Raw genomic sequence first — 26,404 nt, forward strand, 5'->3', positions numbered from 1 at the left:
ATGTATTTCTATTTGCTTTGCTGTCCATGTTGGATTTATTTCACACTAAAAGTTCAATAGCTTATCATCGGCCATAAATAAACAATTGAAAATACTTATATGTATATCTTTATCGTTGTCTGTGTATATGTATATATGTAGATATATCTTATGTTCGTTTGCTGGTCAATGCAAAATTTTTAAAGATTTTGCCAGCTGTCGACCTTCACCTTATTCTCATTAATTGACCAGACTTCTATATCGCTTTAGACATATACATACATAAATTTTCCAAGAGCTTTACAAGTTTTTCTATTCCTTACTTTTCTCAATGAAAAAGAAAGCACGCTCAATTCAAGCGAAAACACTTTAGTCAGCGGCAACACTTTTGGTTTACATAAGTGGAATTTTTACTGCATAGCATTTTATTTTTTTACACCTACATAACAAACGGAATGCATCAACAGTAGCCACACTTGGAGAAAATTTACTTAACGTATTTAAAGTTCACCAGAATTGAAGCTCAAGCACAAGAATAAGTTAAGACGGTTCTAAGAATTCAGGCGACATTTCGAACATGTTTAAAAGTAACATTAAAACGCTATGAAAAAGAAATTGGCAGTTAACAGGTTAAGTTCGCTTACAAATTAAGCTGGACAAAGTTAAGAAACAGTTTAAACTTATTTCCAAGAAAGTAAAAAGAATCTGCCATCTCGAAACCATTAACACGATTAAGATAATAAGATACCTCTTTAAATGTATCTCAAACTAACATAACGTAACTAAAGTAACACGTTTTCATTCTTGAATCTACTTTCAAAACTTTTGACATATGTATTCCTCTTGATTCTTGAGTACAAAAGTGATCGTCTTTTTCTCCTAGTGCAGTTAAACAACTTGAGTTAAGCAAAATGAGAAAAAATGAAAGGAAAAGCAAATTGTGGAATTCTATTTATCATATTTATTCCACCACCTAGCCCCTTCCTATGTTTCAGCATCAAGCTGACATTGTTTGCCTAAGCATTTTGCTAGACTCTGTGGTATACATGACGTATGCGTAATATGCAAAGCAAATGTAATGCATTTCCAAATATTCGCATGAATTTGTTTTCTTTTGAATACGCGTTATGTGTCTTGGAATGTATTTTTAGTCCTTTTGTTTGGCTTTTTTTGGTTTCTTTTGTGTATCAATACAGACACACATACATACATATAAGAGTTTATACCCACTTACTAAGTTATGAATAAGTTTTTTCTGTCTTTTTTGTGTTTTTGTTGGTTTCTTGATGTTTTTTATAGTACTCAGTAGACCACCCAGAGTCATCATCATAAGAAGAGACCACGACCACGACCACGACGACGACGACGACGTCTGAGACTGAGACGGAGGCGACGATGAGGCCACAGGACATATTTATTTATGGGCATTATAAAACTTCTGACATCTTAGTTTACCACCCGCTTTCCTTTTGTTTGTCGCCTTCGTTTCGGTTTTCCTTTCCTCTAAGTTAAGTGCTTATCATACTTACATAATTTACGAGCATTTGCGATCCAACTATGCAAATTAGTATTGTTATTCTAACTAATGTAAATTAATATTAAGTGTTCGAGGGGGCTGCTGGAGGCAGCGGCAAAGGCCAAAAGTAAGGAATGTGTGTACTTACAATTCGTGGGAGAATACGGGAAGCCAGCTAAGCTAAACAATTTATAATTAGGACCACTCACAGCACTAAAAATAAAATTTTCGGGGAAATTGATTTCCTTTTTTGTTTCTGTTTTCAATGTCGATAAGAAATTTTCGGCTATTAATTTATACAATTTATTTTTGTCAATTATTCATACTTTTCGAACACATTTATCAGTTAATGCATTTTTTATTTGATATACTCGATAAATTAATCCATCGACCTCACACACACACACCTAATCGTAGTCAACTGATCAATCATATTTTATGTAGATTCGAATTTACTAGCACTTCATGAGCACCCGCACATTGTTGTATTTCCGTTTTGCCAATCAAAATCAAAGAACGAATTTGCCAAACGACGTCAACGAAACGATTCGATTCGTACGATTACAAATCCGTAGACCAACAGAAATATTTTCGACACGGATCCGGACAACCGTTTCGCTTGAGTGTTTCAGTGGAACTGGCGTTTGGCGCTTGGCGTTTGGCATTGCCGCACTTTGACACACAAGCATAACACAGACCCAAACACACACGAGTGTTTCATGTCTCCGTCTCGGTTCTGTCCTATCCCAGCCAGCCAGCATAGCCATTCCTATGAAATGTGGATTCCAAGTGGCGCAGCATAGAAAGCCCGCCGTTTGCTAATTTCAAAATCAGATGCCAGTTAATCCTTTTTGGTAAGATAAAACGTATTTAAACAATTCTACGTTTCTTCCCAGAATAATATTTAATTAAAGCATTGATAAGCCCTACAAGTTGTCTCGTCTAGCATATCATTTGGATAATGCCAGGTACTAGTATTCCAAATGTGCGTAAACACCAAAATTACTATGAAAATCTAAATTAAGACTGTTTTTTATGACAATCATATAAGCCCCCTCAAAATACACACACACACATGGCTTTTGATTATATGTTTACACTTACAAATGGGATAAAAATGCAAAATTTGTTTGCTCTTTTTATAACCTGCAGACACACGTTCACATCTCCCTATACAAAATTTTTTGCAAATAAACACTAATACTACAAAATACAACAACAATATATAATATTATACTATCAATACGAGTAATATAATAATGAGTAAAGTCAACAGCTGGTTGTTGTATTTGATTACGATCCATAACTCGAATGGAATCCACAGTTGAATTCTATCAAGACATGCGCAGTGAAAAGCAACAGAAGGAACCATTTGGAAATGGCACAGAATTATTCAAATTGACTGGATGAGGAGTAAATTTAGTTGCGCCAATGAAACTAATTATTCGCTCAATAAGTTACTTTAAGTATTACAAATATTCTAATAGAAAATCTCTTACCATTTCAGACTAGAAGAATGGCAAATAGAAACTTATGAAAGAGATGAGACCATAGAATATCTTACTTAGAGCTTAGATAAGTATCTTCATGGATCGATTTTTCTGGAAATGATCAAAATCATGATATTCATTTCAATTGTCAAGAGTTCCTAGAGGAAGTAATTGCAAAAAAAACTAAAAACAATTAACGAACAATCGTTTAAATCGAATCAATGCTCAATATATTTCCTGCGATGCCTATATAACTTTCAGTCCAAAGAGGAAATTCAAAAGTGAACCTCTTGAACTGGGAAAAATTCCATACCCAAGACCAATTTTCTCTTTGTAGTCATAGTTCTCATAACTTTTTGTTTTTATTACGTATACGTCACGTTGGATTAAAGATTAAAATTACATTAATATGGATATTATTTAAATGACTTTGACTTTTCTACAATTGACCGAAATTTAAATATTTATATATTACATTTTATATTTAAAAACAACTTCAAAGTAACCTTTGCGGTTCATTTGGTGCTTTTAAATAGATTGACCGTTGACCCATTCATTGCAGAAAAAGCAAACAACTTCATCATTTTGGCTTTGATTTAACATTTTTGTTGTTGCTAGTCTATTGTAGATAACACTTAGACTGATTAAATGGGCAAAATTCTTTACAGGTCGGACACCTTTCCGTTTCGTTTCGTGACTAGCAAAATGTTTTGTGGCCAAAAAAAAAAAAAACCCAAAAAAAAATGTTTCCTACTCAATTGCAAGTCAGACCAAGAGCTTGGTATTTATGCAAAATGCCAAGAAGGTAAATGCAGACGCAGTGCCAAAGAAGTAGACGAAAGTTTTACATAATTAGATTGTTAAGCAATCCTTTGACCTCAATCTACAACAATTTTGGCCAAATCTTTGAAAAGCAACTGAATTAATAATATAGTTTACGATATGCACTTCTAGTTATAGTCTTTGCATTAAGATTGCTTCAACTGGGTTAATGGACTATTCTAAGCAGGAATTGCAATTTCCTTTAGCAATGTGAATTTCGTTATTAAACTGAAACTGTTAAGATTTAACCGAATGGCAATTGCTAGCACAAAACAAAACTAAAAACTATTGAAATTTATTTTTCTTAGAAAAGGCCAAGTTCCAGTTTTGCCTTAATAATATTTAAAATTTCTTCAGGAAATGTCTTCAGTTTAATGTGGAGTTTCCGTTGTTTCGACTTCGAACCATCCAGGGACGGATAAAGAACTAAATTTCATAAAGGGGTTCCAACGAAAAATGGCAATTAAAAGAAACAGTCCATTTATTGCGTTTTATTAGGGTTAGTACAAGATCGATGGATTATCCTTTATAAAGAATAAACTACTAAAATTTGTTAGCTATACGATTTAGTCTAAACTGCCTTAAACCAATTTCTATACTATGCTATAAATATGATTATTTATTTATTGTATTTGGCATTTTGAAGCTTCTTTAATTTAATAAGAATTGCTTTGGCAATAACTTTTGATTACTAACCACCAATGGAAATGCCCGAGCACTCAGTTTGGCTTTGCTGCAAGTTTGATAATTAGATTGGCACACACACAAATTGAGGAAGGACCCGTACATTGATAGGCGTTTGTACATGAAGAAACTTTCTGGAGGCCCACCATGGGCAACCAATACTTTAGTGGCTACATTTAAAGGATATGCCAGAGAGCTTTGCTGGTATCAAAAGTTTTGTCATATAATTGCATTATCAAATGCATCTCATGTAACTAACTGAAAACAGTTTTGGGCCTTTCCATTCGGTTCGTTTTGTAGATTGAAAAGTGTCAAGGCCATTTGAAAAGTTGCTCAACCCTCACATATTATTCGCCTCCCTCTCAAAGCATTTTGAAGTGCACAATTCTGGTGAGATGGAGAGAGTGACAGGAAGAGGAAGTGAAAATGGAAAGGGGAAAAGGAAAAGGAAAGGGGACTGGCAACTTTTTGCCTCACAAGTGCATAGAGTAAAAACCAAAATGAAATTTAAACAATTGTTCTTTGTGGAATATTGCAAACAGATTTTGTAATTGCTTGACAATCACACACAAACACACCCACACTCTCACACGGAGCGCCCCTAGCGTCTAGTAGTGGTCATACGTTTATATTATGACACCATATGTATTCTAGCACCATAAACTTATAATACGTTTTGTGTATAATTACCTAGGGGAAATGGTATAGCATATCTTTCTTCCTGCTGGTGGCACAAATAAATCGAAACAATATTGTGGCTAATAGACACAGAGAATAACATGGCAACCGAGTTGGGTAGCAGGGAGGAAGAGACAGAGAGAGAGAGAGCGAGCTATTGATGCTGATGTTGGTCTTTGTTCTATTTAATTTTAATTGTTAGGTGAATGAACCTTTTGTGTGTCCTTAACAGTGTCTACAGTGAAACGTAGACAAAGCTAAGATTACCTACTATTAATAAAATTAAATCAATAAGCATTATATTACCACTGCATAGCTCGAAGAATAATATGTACACTGAGCGACATAAGGTCCTTCAGATATTCTCAACTTTGTTATTGTTGAATACATCTACAGAAAATGAATTTAAAAATGCTTAAATGTGAAGAAATGAGATGGTTGTATTTGAAATTCCTCACCATCTTTAGATCTATCAACTTAACCAACGCGCATCACCCATACGCAACGTTGTCTTTGCAAAAGAAAGATTACATTACATACTGAAATTCTTATTCTATTAAAGTCCTACACAAAAAATTAAAGCTTCAAAGAACCTAAACCTAATGTCCTGAAGTGTACACAAAATTAAATGACTCCTGTTACGGTTCACTCCATTTGAGAAGCATCACTGAGAATTGATTTTCTTGCCTTCATTTTTACTGACCTTGCTCTTTAAATGAAAAGACACTCTTGACCATATTTTAGGTCAGGGGATTAAAGCATCTCCTAGTTGGTACATGTAACTATGTATATAGACTCTGGGCATAAAAGTAATTAGTCAAAAATGTAATTTACTAGAAAATTTTGCGGCATACCACAATTGTCTGTGCAGTTTCTATAAACTTTCCATTTTCAAAATTTATTATGGTGTATAATTTTTTGTTTTTCCTGAACATTTGCTAAACATGTTAGATTCCCGCTGGCCAACGAAAAATAGCAATTTCGGTTGTAACGGGCAAATGCGGAAGTCTGACAAACAAATCGGTCCGACGTGTAAACTGGAAAACCACAAAAGCCGCATAAATGCTAAGAGCCGGAGAGAGATGGCGGAGAAACGCGTTGTTGTTGGCCACACGAAAAGCCTAGCATAGAAAATTAGAGGAAAAGCTGGCCAAATCTACAATTGCATCTGTATGCAATGTTTTTTGGTCTCTCGGCCAACCACCCACCACTCCAAGGACTACAATTTAAAAATTTAAATAAGCAAACAATTTCAGTAAAACGGTTGAAAATCGTTGCCACTTTCCTTACTGCCGGCCATGGTAATCAGGTATAATCCGTGACAGGCTATCCGAAAATATGGCAATCCGTTAAACTGTGGCAAGCATAACAGGCATAAGAGACTTGGCGAAATTTGCATATTGCTATAATAAATAATACCGCACGAAGTTTAAAATGCAATAATGAAATTTATTAAGAACTTTTGTAGAGTTAAAACACCGAAGACCAGGAACGAACTTCGACACACAGCTTGTACATACTTGGGATGTGTGTGGCACAGTGGTTATCAAATATACTTGTCTAAAACATTAGCAGAATCCGATTCCATCATCATAGCATTCAAATGCTGAAATTTTGATTATATTTAATGTGAAGTAAGTCGTCTAACATTGAGCTACTTACTAAACTCATTTTCTTATTAATAGCTAATAAAACAAACTGTTTTCTAAGTCTATTAATCGAAAGGCAGCAAATGACAAGACTTGGAATACTTTTATTCAGTAATTCCAAAAGAGAAGATTAAACAAATTTTCAAACACTTTAAGTCATTGTTCTTTGAAGAAGGTCACTCAGTTGTAAACTTGGCTTTAAGTTTTAAGCTTACAATTAGACAAAGGACATTCTATTCATGGCTTAAATTCAATTTTTAACACCAAACTTTTTCTTTAAAATAATTCATTTCATGAGTTTTAGAAACATTTTATATTTTCATTCCTTTTTTTGGCAGCAACTGAAATGGAAATTAAATAAAAACACATGCATTTTTTGATCCTTTGAAAAACACTGTGCAATGGGCAATGCCAACGCTACTTTACCGTCATATGAACAAGTTGGAAATGAATAAAACTTAAGTACATGTAATGCTAAATGCAGAACTTGTGATACTCTAAATGATAATCTTTGCATGGCAATTCACACGCATCATGGAATCCTTCTAAGCATATCAAAGATCTGTTGAGGGGTTAATGCTAAATAGATGAGCACACACACACACACACATATGTAAATGTCTGGGAAAGGGTATAGGTAAGAAGGCTAAGGGCAAAACGTATGCCACGTAATTTACACAGCATGTTGCCACATGTGGCCAAGCGTATCGAAGCGACCCGTGCAACCCACATGATGAGGATGAGGGCGTTCTGTCTGACCTGCTGCTGCTGCTGCTGCTGCTATTCTTGCTATTGCTATTGCTACTGCTCCTGCTCCTGCCTGGTACCACTTCACCATGGCCAAGCACTTACGTAAATGCCTTACGGCAAAACTTTTTTCCTTTGGTTGTTGTTTTAAAAGTCCCAAATAATTGAGTTTTACGCATAATTTGCTTTATTTTATTTTTACTTACATATGTATGTATGTATGTATGCCCCGGCACCTCAATGCATCACCACAACAACAACAACAACAAGAAAAAAAGGCAAACCTGCAACAGCAAAAAAAAAAAAAATCAATATATATAAGGATACTCGTTCATTCTGCATTTTAAACATATAATGTTGAGGTACGATTTGAATTCAGATGCAAAATGGAATCCTTTTTCCGTTTCATCAAATCAAACCAACTAACTAAATGGATCTGCTCTATTAAATATTGACAAACGGCAACTAATTAAAATGAATTATTAAATGACAGGCTTATGTATATGTCCTGTGTATGTGTCCAATATTGGTGCTAAAATAGCATTATCGAATAGTATTACTGCGGGATTATAGATACCCGCCCCAAAACACTTTTGTTTCTGAGGTAAACCAATTAAAATGACCACCAAAATGAAATGCACAGCATCGAGATGAGATGCATTTTGTTAGATAACAAAATGGTATAAATCCATTTATAATTAATTTTTACAAATGAAAGAAGCGATTAAATATGCACACCTGAATGGGCAGCGGCAAATAAAAATTAACATTCCATTCGATTGTAATCGATTGAGTAGCAGGTATGTATGTAGGTATGTAAATAGAGCCAAGTAAATAATATTCATGCATACACTTTCCGAAATGAAATGAAATTTTCTATTGAACTTCTTTAACTGATCTTACAAGTTAGTTCTGTCACTATTCAGTGCTGGATTAGAGAAATTTTGAATCATTTCTGAACGTTAAAGTTAAGACATGAAACAGAATCAGTCAAAAACTAATATATTTCCAAATTAAGGTTTGTTAAATTAAAACTGGGTTTTAGCTGGGCATCAGGTCAATAAATCTTAATAATTTATAAGATTTAAAATCAAAAGGCAGCACAAAAGGTGAGCACGATGTCTGTATAGCTATTTCAAGAACCACCAAGTTTTATCATCAGCAGACTTCGCTAAAGAATCCACAATTGTAATGGCCATACCATATCTTCAAAGAATTAAGAGTGATTAAGAATTTGCAGAATTTTAACAGTTTACTTTAATTGCCTTAACTGTTCTTTGGTATGAATGAATCAACCTTTCAGTGGGTCACTTTAATACGAGGGGCTCTTAGCATTTGCTGAACCTGTTATAGGGTTAATCCGTCTCTGAGATAGCGGCAATGACAAATTCTTTTGCAATGAGTCTTGAAGATTGAAATTCAATTTATTTTTAGTTGGATACAAACATATATACATTTATTTAATTTAACACATTTACAATTTATTTTGTATTATTAAATCCTGCTAAGCATTTGTTTTTTGTTGATTTAATTGTTGTTTTTCTTGGTTTCCCGTTTTTTTGAGTTATATAAAGTTGAATTTTGTTTTTATTGTTTTACGTTCTATTATTACAGCTCATTTTTTGCAGTTACTTCTGGTTAAAGTAGCTCGATTAATTTAATTTCTGTTAAATTTTAAGTTATCAAATTAACAACTTGGCATTCAAAGAGGTAGGATTACAATTGTCAGATGTTTTTTTATTTGAATTGAATTGAAAAACCAAAAAGAGGATATTCTGATGATGAATATTTCAGATGATTGTGTAAATTTAAAAAAGATAAATTATAGTTGAAACCTTAATCGGTGGTGTTATGTAGAGTCTAAAGAATCAAACCGTTAAACAATGAATTCTTCATGTGTGTGTGTGTCAACAACAAATCTGATTACAATAACTATATATATTTATATTTGTTTAGTATTAAATAATTTATGTATTTTATTTAAGTATTGTATTTAGTAATCCTCTTTTAGTAAGAGACAGAGAGTGAGTGACAGAGAGAGAGAAATAGGGCTTAGGAATTTTCAAAACTCTCTCCAATATGAATGATCTGTTTGGTTTGAATCTTACGAATTGTTATTAGTTAAACACTTAACAATAGTTTTCATTGAAAAATATAGAATATATATATGATGTATTGTTTGTTAGTCCTAGATATTAATAACATTTGTACATGCTAAAACAAAAGAAAAGAAACAACAAAATGGAAACTAAAGCAAAAAAGGCGAAATTAGGGGAATAATTTTTTTCTTTTCGAATATCACTTCCAAATTCAATTCTCTCGCATGAAATGGGTTTTCGTCTCTCACAAAACAATATCTAGAATTTGTTTGCTTTCGACGAACACCATTTGTTAATTGTTTAAATATATGTATATATATAGTTAATGGTTGTTGTACAGGCTTTGATATCATGAATCGATCTCTCTTTTATATATATCCGTTGAGTGTTTTGTTTTGAATAAATTCGATTAATGCATTTTTGTTGGATTTATTATTATTATTATTGTTATTACAACTATAATATGATTTTTATTTATTTGTTAGGCCTTAAATCGGTAAATGTATAACTCTTTACGAAGGTTGATCGTGATCATTTGAAGAACTTTACATACATCTTATATTCACGTATGTATTTATGTATAATTATATATATGTATGTATGTAAATGTATAAATCAATTTAAATTTTTACAAATTAAACCTGTATTCTCATAAATTTACATACATAATAATTTAAATGTATATATATGTATTTGCATTTCTTTATATAGAATCAAACTCTTAAATTGCAAAAATTTTAAATAATAGTATTTATATTTAGTTCGCTTGCGGCTTGCCTGCTATACAATACAAAAATATCTATAATAAATATGTATGTATATATATATACTTATTCCGTTTTATATATATACATATACTTGAATTCATGTGGATTATATGGAATATATGTAGAATTGTTCCTTTAGCTTATTTATTCTTCCACCTTCACAGTTAAATCTGAATTGTGTTGTGTATATACCTACTAAGTATATATACATGAGAAAAAAAAACAAAAAAATTAGTTGCTCAAATATGATTTTGGCTCAATAAGTACAATTTTGTTTTTGTTTGGCACTAGTTCAGTTTTGTTTTTTTTTTTTTTTGTTAGGGATTTACATAATACAAAAGATCCTGAACGCATGTAAATAACTATTCAGTTAAATATAAGTACATATATAACTATTAATGTATAAACTTCGAGCAATGAATTCAACTATTTTACTAAATAATTTGACAGCTTTCTTTCATTTTTTGCTGCAATTCTCGACTGGTGTAAATGTCCAATAAATAACTTACACTAGGCCACGTACCGAATGGCAAGAATTTTCTAATCTTGAGTCGCATTGATGTTTAGGTAGTAGAATCTCTTAATCCTTAACTCTTTTTACATTTTTCTTGAATATCCATTGATGGATTTTATGTTCACAATGTTGGCTTAACTTAAATACATGAGTTTTTAACTTCCTTAACCCTTGCCATCATATATTGAATATTTGCTGACATACACTGCGTATACTTGATCGTTAACTGCCAATTCCAATTCCAAAGAAATTTACATCAGAGACTCAAAACAATTAACTAGTTTAAGAGTTTTCAGCTAGAAAGGCCCAAATTATACTTTTAAATTCCAGTCCAAGACCAAAATTACGTATACGCAGCATCTGCCAGTTTACAATAATTGTAATAAAAAAGGGAAGAATAAAAACTAAAATAAGTAGGAATTCTCGCAAAGTAAAAGTTTAAAGTTTCTATAAATTCCAATTCCTAAACACTGAACCATCTCAAGACTCGAAAATTCTAGTTTTTTTGGCCCATTCTACTATACACATACATATAAGGTGTATGTTATGTAATTGTGTTGTTTTTTTTTTCTGGGAGATTCGAAATCGTGTACTTATAAAAACCGCTGCAGTCTACTTTTAACCCAATTGTTGTTTGTTTATGATTTTCTTTACGGTGGGTAGTCTATCTTTCAATTGCCACTCTTTGCCACCAATATGGGGATCAATATCAGTTATTGTTCTTCCATCTGGAAAGCAGCAACCGCCAGCGATTTTTACGTCTTCTGCTTCAAATTTGCCAAATTAATAAATGATTGGTGCTGTCCTCGCGTCCAGCGATTTCGCTCAACGAATTGGCACCCGAATTGCGGAAATCTTCGTAGCCATCACCACCAGATATGATAAGGGTATTATTTGTTTCCGATTTCGATTTTGAGTGCTTGATGGAACTGCAAGGCAAAAGAGAGGATACATCGTAAGATCACAAATAGTCGGTGAGAAGAATAGCAAAAACTTACCCCTGTTTAGTATATTCATCGCTGGTAGTACCCGAGCCAGACCCAGCTGCCTCACGGCCAGTTGCTGCAGCTGCTGCCGACGATGAGGAGCTGGAAGAATTGGCCGAACCCTCCAGACCAGTTGTCTCCACAAAGGTCAGGAAACGAACATGTCCGGTGTGGCCATGTGGTATGCCAGTGGGTACAACATTAAGGGCTCCTTTCTCATAGCCCTGAGCCGGTATGGTAAGCAGGACTCCGGCACTGGTGCCTATCCATATGAGATCTTTGCAGCAAAGTAACGATGTGACACGCAGACAAGCTGCCTTATGCTGTCTTATAATCTCATCGCAATTCGAAAGCATTTTATTGACGGCGGGAGCGAGATTCACCTCGGTGATTTGTTGGTGGCTAACAAAACGATCAAGTAGATATTAATTATTAATATTAAAGCAATTATTTTCTTAATTTAACTTACGTATTGGAATGGAAACATTTAATATGTGCTGAGTTTTGTATGGATATCCACACATAATTGTTTGATACTGTCATGTTTGTTATCGGCTTCGAATCCGATGATATCTGTATTTGATTAATAACCTGCAAGAGAATTTGAATGTTTATATAAATACCTACTTCTATCAGTTTTACTAGATTTTAATCCTCTTGAAAGGTAACAAGATTTCGGACTGAGATGTTTTTTAGGAATCAGGTGCAGCTCAAAGATTATCTAAGTTAATGTTGGCTTTAAATTACCGTCAATGTGTCCACATCTAACACTTTGATAATTCCTTGAATGGAGCACCAAAGTTTGCCATCAACATTTAGTAGTTTTGTCACCGGACTTGTAACCGTGCCAATTGATAGACAATGTGATGAGCATGTATTCCATGATGTGGCTGGGGAAAAAAACAAAAAAGGATCCTTAGAATTCGGAAAATACCCACAAGAGGGGAGACACATACCACCATCTCTAAGATAAACACAGATATCACCGTTTGCTAATGAGACAAAAACTCGATTGTCCAGGTACCTAGTAAAGGAAAAGCACAAGTTTCATTTCATTCTTCTTTTTATGGATTCTAGAGACTTACAAAATGGAATAAACGGCTGAATGATGCTCAATCTTAATGCGATTCTTTTTGATGCGAATATTGTCGGTACTATTGTAGACATGAATGCAGCCATCTTCTGTACCGATCCACATGGTTGATTGATTGCATTCGCCTTCCTCAGGATTCGATTCCTAGAAAAAGTTGAAAATTAATAAGTAGATCGAGTAGGTTGCTTGGAATGGCCTTACCTGATGCGCGTGATATGGGGCATGCATTGAGGGAGCAGGGCTGGGTACACGTTCCACCGGAACATTGCCACTATTCAGCGTGGCAGCTGTTCCGGCAGCATCGGGCTCATCATCGCTCGAACTTAAATTTAATTCTAACTGAGTATCACTTGTGGTGTTGGTGGTAGCGGTGGTGCTAGTATTCGTGGCGGAGGTTTCTGTTCCATCGTTGGCCGCAGGCGTTGGAGTTTTCTTTTTCTCTGGCGTTGCGGTTGCTGAAGCAGGTTGAAAACTGGGAGAGATGCTCTTACGATAGTCACGCAGCTGCTGGGTATAGCTATGACCATGTTTGCTGCCTTTCGTGTCCTTGGCATCATCATGCGCTGCACCAGACTGATCTCCGGCACTGCCGCTACGACGATTTGAGGCTCCTGCACTATACGCCGGCACCGAAGCCACACAAAGTATACGAGCATTGCAGACACCATTACAACTGGTTACATTTGGCTCTGGATGCAGGGACATGATGCACACTTGGCCCACATAGCCATCACTATTACAGACCCAGACATCTCGATTGTCACTCAATGTGGCCGCTGCACACGTAAATTGGAGTCCAGCTCGTGTCTTACGTATGGGTATGGATGTTAGGAACTCAGGAATAGGATGACGTTCGAGTGTGGCGGCTGGAAAAAGCGTAAACTAACTTAAGTAAGAATTGAGAAACAGAACGTTTTTCCATTAAAACTCACCCAGTTTCTGTTTTGCTTCATTGAAGGTCTCCTCCCATTGTGTGCGCTTCTCGGTCTTGTTGAAGACAACTGTTAACTTTTGATTGCCACTTCTGACAATAAGAATTGTTATTTATTATTGATTCAAGGACTTTTATATGTATTTGTAAAATAATTAACACTCACGGTGAACTGACAGTCAGCTCCAGCATATTCAATTGTGTGTCATTCGATTGACGTTCGGAAAGCTGTCGCTGAACATCACGATGCAGTTCACGTATGACATCCTCCAGATACTGATGCGGATATCTCAAGGATACTGTGATATCAGTGATTTGTTGCAATTTACCACAATCGTCGGCCAGACTCTCGATTTCGCTGACAATGCGTTTAATATTCTCGTCTTTGGCTGTGCAAGTCAAAAAATTCTATCAATATAACTTCAAAATTTTTCAATGAACCCTTTTCAACTTACATTTGACAATTTCCAGGCAATCTAAGCTAATCTTGGTAAGAAACTTGTACTTGTTGGTGTCCAAAGTTGTGGCCACTGTGCCCGGGCAAATTGAGCTATTCGGTTTGCGAATGGTGCCACTGCGTTTCTTAATGCTCGTCAGGACCAGCAAATCGTTGAAGAGGAAGAAACCGCGATCTTTGCGAGCCCCTTGTCCAGATGGCATTGACACCAAATCGAATAGGAGAAATTGTCGTTCGGGCGATATTAAATCGGTGATGCCTTCAATGACACCTTCCAGTTCACGCAGCGTGGCCTCACGTTGACCATTCTCCATTATTTCACGCTCTTTGCAATTGATGTGAACGAGAATGTCGTGAACTAACTTGAGGACATCCTGCAAATGCTTCTGATCGGGATGATCGTGATCTGTGTGTTTAATAAGGCGTTGGAAGAGCAACTCGTAGCTAAAAAGGAAGTTAAACATTATCAAACCATAATCAATTTGGTTAACACTCGGTTCAACTCACTTGGGAAACTTTTGCACTGGTTTGATTAGTAAATTATCCAAGGTCAGTTTGCCTTTATGTTCGCGAGCTGTTGACTCTAGAAATTTGGCAAACGACGGTCGCTGATGTTTCATGGATCTGATGGCATTTTTGGCTCGATTGCAATTGTTCACAAACGATGTGTAGACCTCCAAAACTTCCAATTTCGAAAACTGTAACAAGTTCATTAGTTAGAGAACATTTAACATACTAATTGGTATTGAGTTGCATACCGTATCCATAAAGGCATCGCCAACTTTCTGTTGTATGTCCCAGTCATCGAGACGTTGCTTCAATTCACCCAAAAACTTTTCATGTATCTCAAGAATATCGGGCACCATAAAGAATATCTCATCCACAGTACGTGTATCAATCATGCCAGCATGTTCGGGAGCTTTCAACACTTTCAGATACTTTAGGACTACAGTTTGCAAAGATTCCACATAGGATTGCTCATTGCGATAGATTTCCTGCACCACATAGGTTCGTGTGTCCTGTAGAAGAAGAGAAGAAGTATATGAAATCAGTAAAGATTGAAGTTCGAGAGGATTTAAAGCAACCGATAAATAGTTAGAACTAGCCAATTGAAACTTACGCCTTCATAACCGCCCAGATTCCATTTACTACTACCAATCTCAAATTGTGCACGCCGCTCCGAATCATCCTCCGAATCGGAGCAGGTGATTGAAGTCATTTTCTTTAGCCGATCGCATTTATCATTCTGATAGCCAGCCGCTCCGGCACCAAAGCCAGCCTTACTCAATCGAGCCACTGTGGTGGTGGCCATGGAAACAGCTTGGGATACACTGCTGCTACTGTTGCTACTGCTGGTGGAGGGCAGGAGTGGAGCTGCTGCTGCCAATGAAGGCATTGCCTGGCTATGGCTATGAGCTTGGGGTAGGAGGGCGGCGGCGACGGTATTGGAGGGTGCGGTTATTGTTGCTTGTAAATCTAGCAAGCTTAATCGTAAATTTTCACGATTATGCGACATGTTTGTTTAAATGGATTGTTCTTCTGTTTTTGTTTTTGTTTATTCACGACTTTTGTTTTGTTTTTAATTTAATTGATTGTTTCACTTGTTTGAGTTGCGATGAGCCGGAGACAACTAAACTATATTAACTAGCCTAAGAAAAACAAACATAAAAGCGAAAACTCGTCTGATTCAATTGCATGACCAAAGTGAACTACACACACACACACACACACACACACAGAAAAAGACTAAACTAAAAATAGAAAGAAAAGAAGGTGAATACGCAATAATAAAAAAAAGGCAGCTGCAACATCCACATAATATGCGTAGATGTAGTTAAGTGGGAGAACCACATAACCGCATCCCACATGGACATGATGACAGTGTCAGTGGCTTGCTTTGAGGCATGAGGATGTTGATTCTGTTGTAGTGCGCCTGCCCATGGATTTTGCGTGTGGTTGTAGTTTGATAATGACACTGACCATGTTATTGTTGGTGTTGTCGGTGTTGTTGCTGCTGCTGGGGCCCTAGCCAAGGCCAATAGGAACAACAACAATAGCGTCAAGGCGTGTGTAACTGTCAGGGCCGGATTAGTTTTGAAGCAAAAAGTGAAATGACAACCTTGAAGCTTGTAGCATCATGTCTCTTACATAAACTCCTGATTTCTGACTCCTGAGACTCATAAATCAATAAGAAGAGTCTCACTAACAAGGACTGACGATTAGTGAGAGAGCATTGCTTAAACAATTTAAATAGTCCTTATTTGTGTTTAAGCCCGGCCCTGGTAATAGTTGTGGGCTTGGGTTTCAAAATCGCAGTAAAAACTGGAGAGCCTGCTGTTTTTTTTATAGACATTTTGCTGTGATTCATAAACAACTTTATCGAAAATATCCATCAGTCATTCAGGCAGTCGACTGACTAGTCAGCTGTATTGCCTGTATTTTTATGGCTATTTAATTAATTGATTAAGTCCATAACAACAGGCATTTAACTGCCAATAACAGCAAGAAACAAGGTAAGCAACATGTTATCACAGAAGCACACACACATACACACGCACACACACACTTCCACACTCTACTTTTTCAATGTGTATACATATATTTTTTTGTTTTTGAGCTTGTTGCTCTTTTCGCCTTTTTATGCGGGTTTTTTTCGTATAATTTGTTTGTTGCATACTTTTCAGCGTTGTGGCCATAGGCAAATTGAATTTCTGATGTTTAAAAATCAATGATAATTGAATTTGAATATCCATTTACAATAGAAAATTCACTTTCCAGTTGTTGTAACTAAAAGGAAAACAAGTAAAAAGTAAAATGGGAAAAATTGTTTTTGCACTCTAACGCGGCGCAACAAGAGGTTGGCCTTGTGCAGTCAGGTACACATACACACACACACACACGCACGCACACTAGTGTGCATAGCCGCACACACAGATACACATGTATTGAGACAGCCATTAGCAGACAGAAATTTTCTCTCAGGATGGTTTTCTTTTCGTTTCTGTATATAAATATATATAGAAGTATGTAAATTGTACAAGAATTTTGATTAAATGGAAGAGGCAAAAAGAAAAACAGTTCTTAACATGGCTAACATTTTTTTTTTGTTTTTGGTAATCAAATAAAATTTTGATGAATCGTTTTTCAAGCACACACACATATACATATATATATAATACCACACATATACATTTAAACAGATATATCGACAATTTTTCTGTTTTTTTTTTTGCGTTTGTATAGGAATTTTTTCCTTCGGTATGTGTATATATATATATTTTTTTGTGTTTTCTGGATTTTCTTTTTGTTGTTTGTTTGCTGTCGTTACACGCCCGTTCAAATGTATCTTTTTCGGTTTTCTTTTTGGTTTTCTCACGGGAAAAACCAACAAAATAATAGAAACAAGCAAAAGCGAAACATGAATATATTTCGGTACACAATCGTCGTAGAAAAGCAAATAAGAATTAAAACACGGGGCCAACAAACAGTGGGAAGCAAATGGCTACATTGGCTACGTTGGCGGTGGAATACTCTGTGCCTCCGAAGAGTGTGCCTCTGTGCCTCTTACGGCTGCTAAATGCTACTGCTACTGCTGCGCGGGAGAGCATTAACAGAAGCAGCAGCAACAACAGCAGCAGCTCACCATCCATATACAATATGAGTGAGTGTTGGCAGTAGCCAGTGCCACATACAACCAGCTAGAACAGGAGTGCGCTACGACTACACGCTCTGAGGAGGAGAAAACGGACAACGAAAGAAAAAAAATACATTCCATTGTGCCATATACACACTTAATTTCCATTTTTCATATTCCAATCAAGCAAAAGCAAAGCAAAGCGAAAAAAACAACAACAACAATGACGAGGAGGAGCCACCCACCGACCGACCAGTTCACCCATCCAAACCGACCGACAAGAACTAAGTAAAGGCAACATGCGTCGTAGTTGTATGTTTAAAACAATACAATACAGATACACAAGTATCTATCGTACATCTGTACACATTCTATAACGAAATACAGAGCGAAAAAAAAACAAAAAAAGGCGGCTAAAATACAATAACAAAACAAAAACAAAAAAAAAAGCCATCATGAATTTGAATTTTATCTGCTTTGTAGCAAACATAACATTATTTATCCCATGTGTACGCTGCTGCTGCTGCTGCTGCTGGCTGTGAGGCAGCAGCAGGAAACTAAGTAATAAACAGACCAGTTCCACACTCTGATGGTGATGCGTACATGAGTACCCAAGTCCATCCGAATCCTCCCCAACCCTGCTCTGCCCCTTGTACTCCCACACACTTCCCGAAAGTAGTCTCAGCTGTTAGTACATCATTGGAATGCCAATGTCGTGCGCAACTCTCTCGAGAAAGAGAGCGACTGGAGGGAGAGAGAGAGAGAGAGAGCCAGAGAGAACAACTTGAACTTGCATGCGACAAGTGGCCGAAAGAAGGTGTGCTATAAATCAATTCACTCAAACATTTACTGTTACTTTTGTTATGCCCGAAAAATTGATACTTTTACTTTCCATATCCAAAGGAAATAAGCCTTAATGTTCTCTCTCCCTGTCTCTCTCTCTCCCTGTCTCTCTCTTCTATCCCTTTCTTACTCAAGACTAAGTATTACAGGAGTTTCTTCTAAAATTATTTTACTTTTAGCAAAGTTTTTACCCTGTTTTAGTCTAATATTCACAAGTTAATATAAAAAATCTAAATTTTTTCCATCTTTTACTGAATTCAAGCTTTAAATTTGCATTAAAGTTTAAAAAATTTTGAAATAATAATCTAACATTATGAGATATTAAAAAAGTCGACTTATTTGCATTCTAAGAATACCATAAAATAAATTGTTTGGAATTTTCCGACTTTGTTTATAAAATTTTTCGAAAGAATTTTCATATTTAAATCATTCTTTTTTAAATTTTAATTAGTTAACAGCTTAAATGTTAAGGGCATTTAATTTGTCCAAGAATTGTGGCTCCAGCAACCACTGTAAGTTCACTGTGTGAAACAATGGAATTGAAATAGTTGGTCTAAAGAGACTTCTGTTAACATACTAACACACATTTCCAATGCGCATGAGATGATGATGAGTTTCTTTGGTGGAGCATGCGCATCTTCATCCTCACGCCCACACACCGTTCACCGTTTACCGTTCACCGTGGTTCTATCGTTTAGCCGTGCATTTTCCACTAAATCGAGTCAAATCGCTTTGCAAACAAAACAAAATCAGGCACACACACACACACAGAATGTGACTGTGTGTGTGTGCGTGTGTGCATTCAACAGAGACTCGACCGAGGCTACACAAATAGGCAAAGTAATGACCAACGCTATTTGGATTGTAGAAACAAAGGAACATACTCAGATTCTGGTGCTAAAATAATAATCGCTTAATAGACGATGACTGCAATGGCAATTATTAAAAAAAAAAAACAAAAAAACCAAAGCAACTTCGAGAAAAATGAGAAAAATTTATAAAAGAAATATTACTACGTAAATAAAAATCATGTAAATTCTTACAAAGTGCTAAATCTTTGGCTTTACGATGCCCATGAATATGCGATCAGTGAGAGGGTTGGGGAAATGGATGTGGTGGGTGGCTTTGGGGGGTAAAGTATAATACATAAATTTGAAACAGATGCGAAAATGCATTTCACGAATGTAAATCGAAAGTGTCTTGTTGCAAAAGTGGCAATGAACCTATCATTGTTTCGATTAAAACTATTTCGTTTGTTATCCCATGAAAAATTAGATAAATTTTTTCCTCCAAAAGTCTATAAAATATGAGTTTAAGTTCCTTTTGTTGTCATTTGTTTAAACCATTTCTGATGCCATTTTTATATTATTATTATTATTATTATTATTATTATTATTATTATTATTATTATTATAAGTATAGGATATAGTTTTAAACTATCAACCTAACTATATTTTACAAGCACTGGCAACTAGGGCCTTCGGCTTAGACGAAAACTACATCCATACACTAGCCTGGGATTCGAACCCGGATCCTCGTTGTTCAGTTGCTCAAATGACTGGGTCACTTAGACAACTCGTCTACCGAGGACTGCGCCATTTTTATAGTTTATGCTCATACAATAGAAATGGATTCGGCTTAAAGATGACATAAACATCTGACGATTATAGACAGGCATTACTTTAGTTCTTTTATCTAGGAATTCCTGTCAAGGATTGAACAGAAACAAAAACTTGCTATTAAGCCCTTAAAGGGCATTTTGTAGCAGGAATCACAGTTTACTCAAATATAAAAGTCCTGCCATGGAATTTCTTAGAACTCAAGAGGTTTCCCAGTGTAAATGGTTCCTACTCACCGCAATTGTTTTTTGGCGCTGCTCCGATATCATATTCTCGCTGGAGCCTTTTAGCAATTCGGCTAAAAGTGCTGGAGTGGGTTTCAAATCACCACTGGCCTTTGACTTGTTGTTGTTGTTGTTGCCACCTGTGGCATTTGCATCCAAATTACGTTTAGCCCCATGATGATGATGATGATGGTGATGTTGGTGTTGATGTGGATGCTGATTGCTGCCCCCTCTCATTGCTCATCGATTGACTGCGCTTATTGTGATGCGATTTGGGGGCAGGAGCCTCAGATGCAGCGCGCTTCATGTGATGTAACTGCTGCGACTTACTGGAGACTGAAGTGGATGTCGATGTGGCCGGTGTCGATGCCGCTGCTGCTGCTTCTTTGAGATTCCTCTCCGAGACTGACATGGGTGACGACGGGGTCATACTCTTACTGATATGCTCGATTTGTGAGGGTGTTGAGGCGGCGCGTGCATGAGACGGCACTGGCAAATATGTGTTTGACTTACGCACACGCATGGAATTTGAATACTGTGGCATATTGGTGCGCGTATTGCCGACTCCTGCGGCTGAGCCCGTGGGCGTTGCCTCATCGCCACGCTGGCGACGTGAATGAACACTACCGAGAAGAGATGAAAAATTCATTAATATCTATTTTGGCTGCGTTAGCTGTAGTTGTAGTTGTTACTCACCTGTCGGTTTCGCGCAACTCTTCGAGTATCTCCTCGAAATGCATGCGATTTGGTTTCTTCATTTCCGCCTCAAGCATTTGTCCATAAGGACCACGCAAAGGACGCTTCGAGAAACGCTTGTAATCGTAGTCACCACTGGGCGTGGGACTGGAGGTGATTCGTTCACGTGCCATTCGCTCGCACTCGTTATCCGAAATGGAATCGGTTCGCGAAAAACTGTAGCTCTTATGGCCACCATTGCTGGAGGCATCATCCTTCTCTTCGCTGCTCTGGCAACTGAAACTGCTCAGCAATTGCGACTTATCGCGTGGGCCACCACTCCAGGAAGGCGATCCCTTCTCCAGCTCTGGTGTATTCAATTCAAACGAATTGAAGCCTGGTGTACGCATCTCATCGGTGGCTGGACTATTGATGTACATTTGTGTGGCACCATCTGGGGAATCCGACTTGATGGCATTCAAATTGGCCACCGATATATCGAGGGCAAGTCCTCGACTCGGAGCTGGAGCATGCCAGTCGGCATTATCGATATACATGCCCTTGCGTTTGGTGGACTTGTCCAAGTGTCGCTTGTGCCGCTCATCTGTACTATGCCGCGGCGTGGCAATGGTGTCCATTGAATGCCTTAGCTCCAAATTGGTTAAATCGAGATCATCGTGACTGTATTGCTTGCAATGCTCCGGCTCCGAAGCCTGTCGTCTGGTATTTTGAGCTGTCTTGGCCACCTCCACCACTGGCGATGGGGAACGTTCAATTCTGCCCAACTCGTCGCCCTCTTCGGAGGAATGGGTAACCGATATAGATATGGTGGGCACTAGATCGCTATGCAAAGCTGTGGTAAGTGGCTCAGTTTGAGAGATTTTGCAGGCAGCATGGGAAATCGGTGGTTGAATGGTCTCTGGCACAATACCAAATTCCTCGGGAGCTACTTCAACCCATTCCTGGGCTGGTGTCTCCAGCCACTCCTGGGCTGCACATTCGTAAACGGGCACTGGAATCTCACATGTGGTTGCTGTCTGCAAAAAGTTACCTGGCGGTGATTCCAAGGTCACTTGTTCCTCCATCAGAGTGGCCAAGTTCGGGGCACTCGAGTTGAGGCTAACCGAATCTGATCCTGCTGATGCTGGTGGTGGAGTAATCTCTAACTTTGGCTGCACAATAATGGGTAAGGGTTCCTCCTTGATGATGCAATCACTTTCGGATTGTATTGTATCGGTCAGGGATTCCATTGTGGCATGAGCTGCTATCACACTGCTAGCAGTAGCCGCCAAAGGTAAGATCAGATTGGAAGAACTGCTATTATCCGTATTGAAGATATCCTCCTCTTGTATAGAATCATTCACATCCTCCAGCACGTGCTCCAATGATTTCTCTTGGCCGTAATTGAGATTTATGCACAATTCGGTCTTCTTCAGTGGTATGTGTATCCAGCCAGGATCATCGTTATCCTTGGGCATATGCAATGAATGCGTCGGACTGGGACTCGGCGCTTCGACTGCTTTATCGCGACGCAAACGATCGCGCAGAGCACTCAGCGTGGACTTGCAATCGATTTGAGAGAACGAAACCGATCGAAATGGTATGCCCTTTGTCTGTGCGTACGAACCGCTGACTGTGCGCGACTCCGGTCTAGATACATGTGGATTCCAATCGCAACTGCTTGACGCCGCGGCGGTGCGTGTTGCTGCTGTCGACAGTGGGGGAGGCGGCGGTGATTTCGACTTCTCGCGATTACTCAACAGAAATGCTTCCAGGTTGGAGAGACTTGTGTTCGGTTTGAGTGATGCGAAGATGCGTGTGGCTGTTGAGGGTGTATGACCACTACCACCACCATTTGATTTCTGTTTCTGTAATTGACTGCCGCTGCCGCTCGACTTTGGCTCGCGACTCGTAGCCTCTGATGCTGTTAGCAATTGATCTTGAACGCCTGCCGAAGATGAACCGATTGACGTTTGACTTGTGTTTGTATCCTGACGTTCTAAACTATTTGTCAGATGAAGGCCACGAGGTTTACGCGGCGGTGGCACTGGCGGTGGTGTGGGCGTGGATGAGGCACGTGAAGTACTGCCACCACGCAAAAGTTCGGTCAGTTCTTTGAGTCGCTCCGATCTTTCGGAAGTTTTGCGTTGTTTCTCCGTACCGGATGCTGCCGATGATGATGATGATGCAGCCGGTGATGATTTACGCCCGAAACCGAGGCGTTGAAAACGATCCAAGGTATTACGTCGTTTTTCCATTGTGTTCTGCAAAAAAACAAAAGAAATGAAAGAACACAAGTAAAATCGTAAAGCCAAAGAGAAATTCAAGTTAACACATTAATGAATTGTTTGGCGATTTATACACCACACCACACCACCGCACCACACTGCCACCTAAATGGTCTTTTTATGGACTAGATGTGGGTGTATTCACGCTCTTTTTCCCCAAATGAAAACAAACAAATGCGTTGAAATTTCATATACTAAAATATTCATGTACGCAGAACACCTACAATTCTATCTATATAGTCGTTTGGACAACTAGGCGTATGTGTAATGTCAATTTGAATTAATAAGGCGCTCTCCATTGAAGGGCAGCATATGAATTTCCGTCTAACCATGTACTAACCGTGCCTGGATGCTATTTAGGCGCCTTCTTTCTCTTGATCATCATCATCATCATTTTTTCTCAGCGTCATTATTTTCTTTTGCTGCACAATGACACACATACACATACACAACAGAAATGATGAGCTATATAAAGCTATTTCGTATATATGTATACCCATACAGTGATATTTTTAGTATAAACAACCAAAAAAAAAAAAACCTATAAATGTGCCACAGATATATATGTATGTACATTGTTTCTCTATCTGTGTGTGTGAGTGTGTGTATATATAGAGAAAAAGAGATCTCAGATCGGTATTCTCACCGCTAGAGGACTAAACTCGCACCCACAGAGAGATAGAGAGAAAGAGAGACAGAGAGAGATATTAACCAAAAATCTTTACAAATAACACAAAGTAGAGCATCGCCCCAGAACAACAAATACGATTAGAGTAGTCTAAGAAGAATAAGCTGCAAACAGACAGACAAACAGACAGACAGACAAACCATATCTATCTACATATGTAGAAATGTTTTTCTCTCATTGTACTAAATTTTCTCAACAAGAAGAACGTGCCTGCTGGCAAGGTAAATTATCTCTTGAGAGAAAAACAGAAGCCACTCTCTATCTCTCATTCTCCCTCTTGATCTGCTGTCTATATACTTTTAATAGATTTTCGCAATTCGATGATTTATATTCGAACGATCAAATCAATTCAAAAAGTCCATTAGTTGTCAGTTTTTCATGATGAATGTTTTGTGGGGGTGGGGGAGATATATACAAACTTACCTCTTTTTCCAGATTAAGGCCAGCTGAACAGGCATACACATGAGGATTACAATTGCAGACAAAATTTGATTCATTTACAATATAATTCGTTGCCTGTTGCGTTGCTCCAAACTGATTTCTGTTCTGATTCTGATTGCACTTTTGGTTATGCAAGGATAATATGGAATTCACATAGGTCGTTGGATTCACTTGATTTAATTGTGGCTCATCCAGACGCGTTTCACTTTGCGATTTACGTACTACCACCACTACAGGTTCGTTTGTTTGTCTACGGTGTCTTAGTAATGTTTCCGGTTCTGAGTCACATGGGTTAATAATAAGATTATCTTGCTTTAGGCGACCGTGTCGATCATAGATCAGACTGCGTGGTGTTGTATCACTTGTTGTTGTTGTTCGCGGTTTTGTTGTTGCACTAAATTTACAATTGTAATTATTGTTGTTACCTTCAAAGACATGATATGATTTGTTGTTGCTTTTTTTAGATATCACTGTAGTCGAGTCACAGCAGCTGCTGTCATGTCCATACGCACAAGGGGTAAGCAAATGGGCCCTATTAGAGTGTAAGGGATAGGGTTGTTGCTGTTGCTGTTGTTGATGATGATGATGAAGTCCCAATCGACGCGTCTTGAGAGCTGGTTCGGCATCATAAAACCCACAACTGGCTGTCACTTCAACACAACTACGCGGTGGCTTTGGCGGAACTGGCGGCGGTGGATATCGACGATAGGTATTCGGTATATACGGACGATAACTAACAATCGCACTAGTTTGATAATGTTGCAAAGGAATGACGGGCTCGCTACTAACTAGAGATGGCGACCTTGACAATTGGTGTTGTTGTTGTTGTTGTTGCTGCTGCTGCGTTGGATCTGGCGATGGATCTGCTGATGGCTGTGGGATTTTGTCAATTGTATAACAACAAATCGTTGGTGATACATCGCAAATTATGGATGACACAGGCGATGACGCGTGCGACGTTTCATTTGCCGCTTTTAAGGCACTGTCTTGTTGTTGTGTCGCTTTTGGTGTAGCTTTTGATGATTTTGGCTGCCGTTTTTCTATTTCTATCAACGATCGGGGCGAAGGGGATTGTGGCGTATGTGATATAGCTATGTCAACGTCATCATCATCATCATCATAATCATCGCCATTCACATTATCATCAGCATTATGGACATCATTAGTACTGGCGACTACGCGCGTATTGAATATAGAATTCGATTCTTCTTCATTTAAGACAAAACGAAACGACGACAAATCGGACACTGAATCTGTGTGCTCGCGATAAAAAGCACCGTAGTCCCCAAATGGCAGCTGTTGCCGCTGTGCCATGGCGGACGCCTGAGAGCTGCCAACTTGTTGACGTTGTTGGCATTGCTCTTGTTGCCGTTGCTGTTGCTGCTGTTGCTGATGATGATGATGTTGTTGGCTCTCACCACAGCAATGTTCGCAGAACATCCGTGAGCTTTTTTTGTGGCGGCAGCTGCCGTAGAGCGGCGCAGCTTTTCCGCCTGTTGCTGCTGCTGCTGATGATGTGTCCGTGTGTTTTTATCTGCCTTGGATATGATATATTTGTCATTTGGATCATAATCCTCATT

The 26,404-nt window shown here is 37.8% G+C and overlaps 1 protein-coding gene across 1 annotated transcript; it reads right to left on the minus strand.

Annotated features, from left to right (window-relative positions):
• Positions 1-10,425: 10,425 nt before the first annotated feature.
• LOC137584688 (uncharacterized) lies at positions 10,426-26,345 on the minus strand. Its single transcript, XM_068300206.1, is given in 16 exon segments — positions 10,426-11,874; positions 11,944-12,333; positions 12,401-12,522; positions 12,679-12,821; positions 12,888-12,955; positions 13,017-13,168; positions 13,226-13,890; positions 13,957-14,048; positions 14,122-14,344; positions 14,411-14,856; positions 14,920-15,110; positions 15,171-15,431; positions 20,745-20,957; positions 20,959-21,355; positions 21,429-23,671; positions 24,807-26,345. Coding segments are annotated over 16 exon segments (7,224 nt in total). The 5' UTR covers positions 26,265-26,345; the 3' UTR covers positions 10,426-11,714.
• Between the last annotated feature and the right edge of the window lie 59 nt (positions 26,346-26,404).

Source organism: Drosophila tropicalis, unplaced genomic scaffold (genome assembly GCF_018151085.1).
Source record: "Drosophila tropicalis isolate 14030-0801.00 unplaced genomic scaffold, ASM1815108v1 contig_878, whole genome shotgun sequence".
Lineage (NCBI taxonomy): Eukaryota > Metazoa > Arthropoda > Insecta > Diptera > Drosophilidae > Drosophila > Drosophila tropicalis.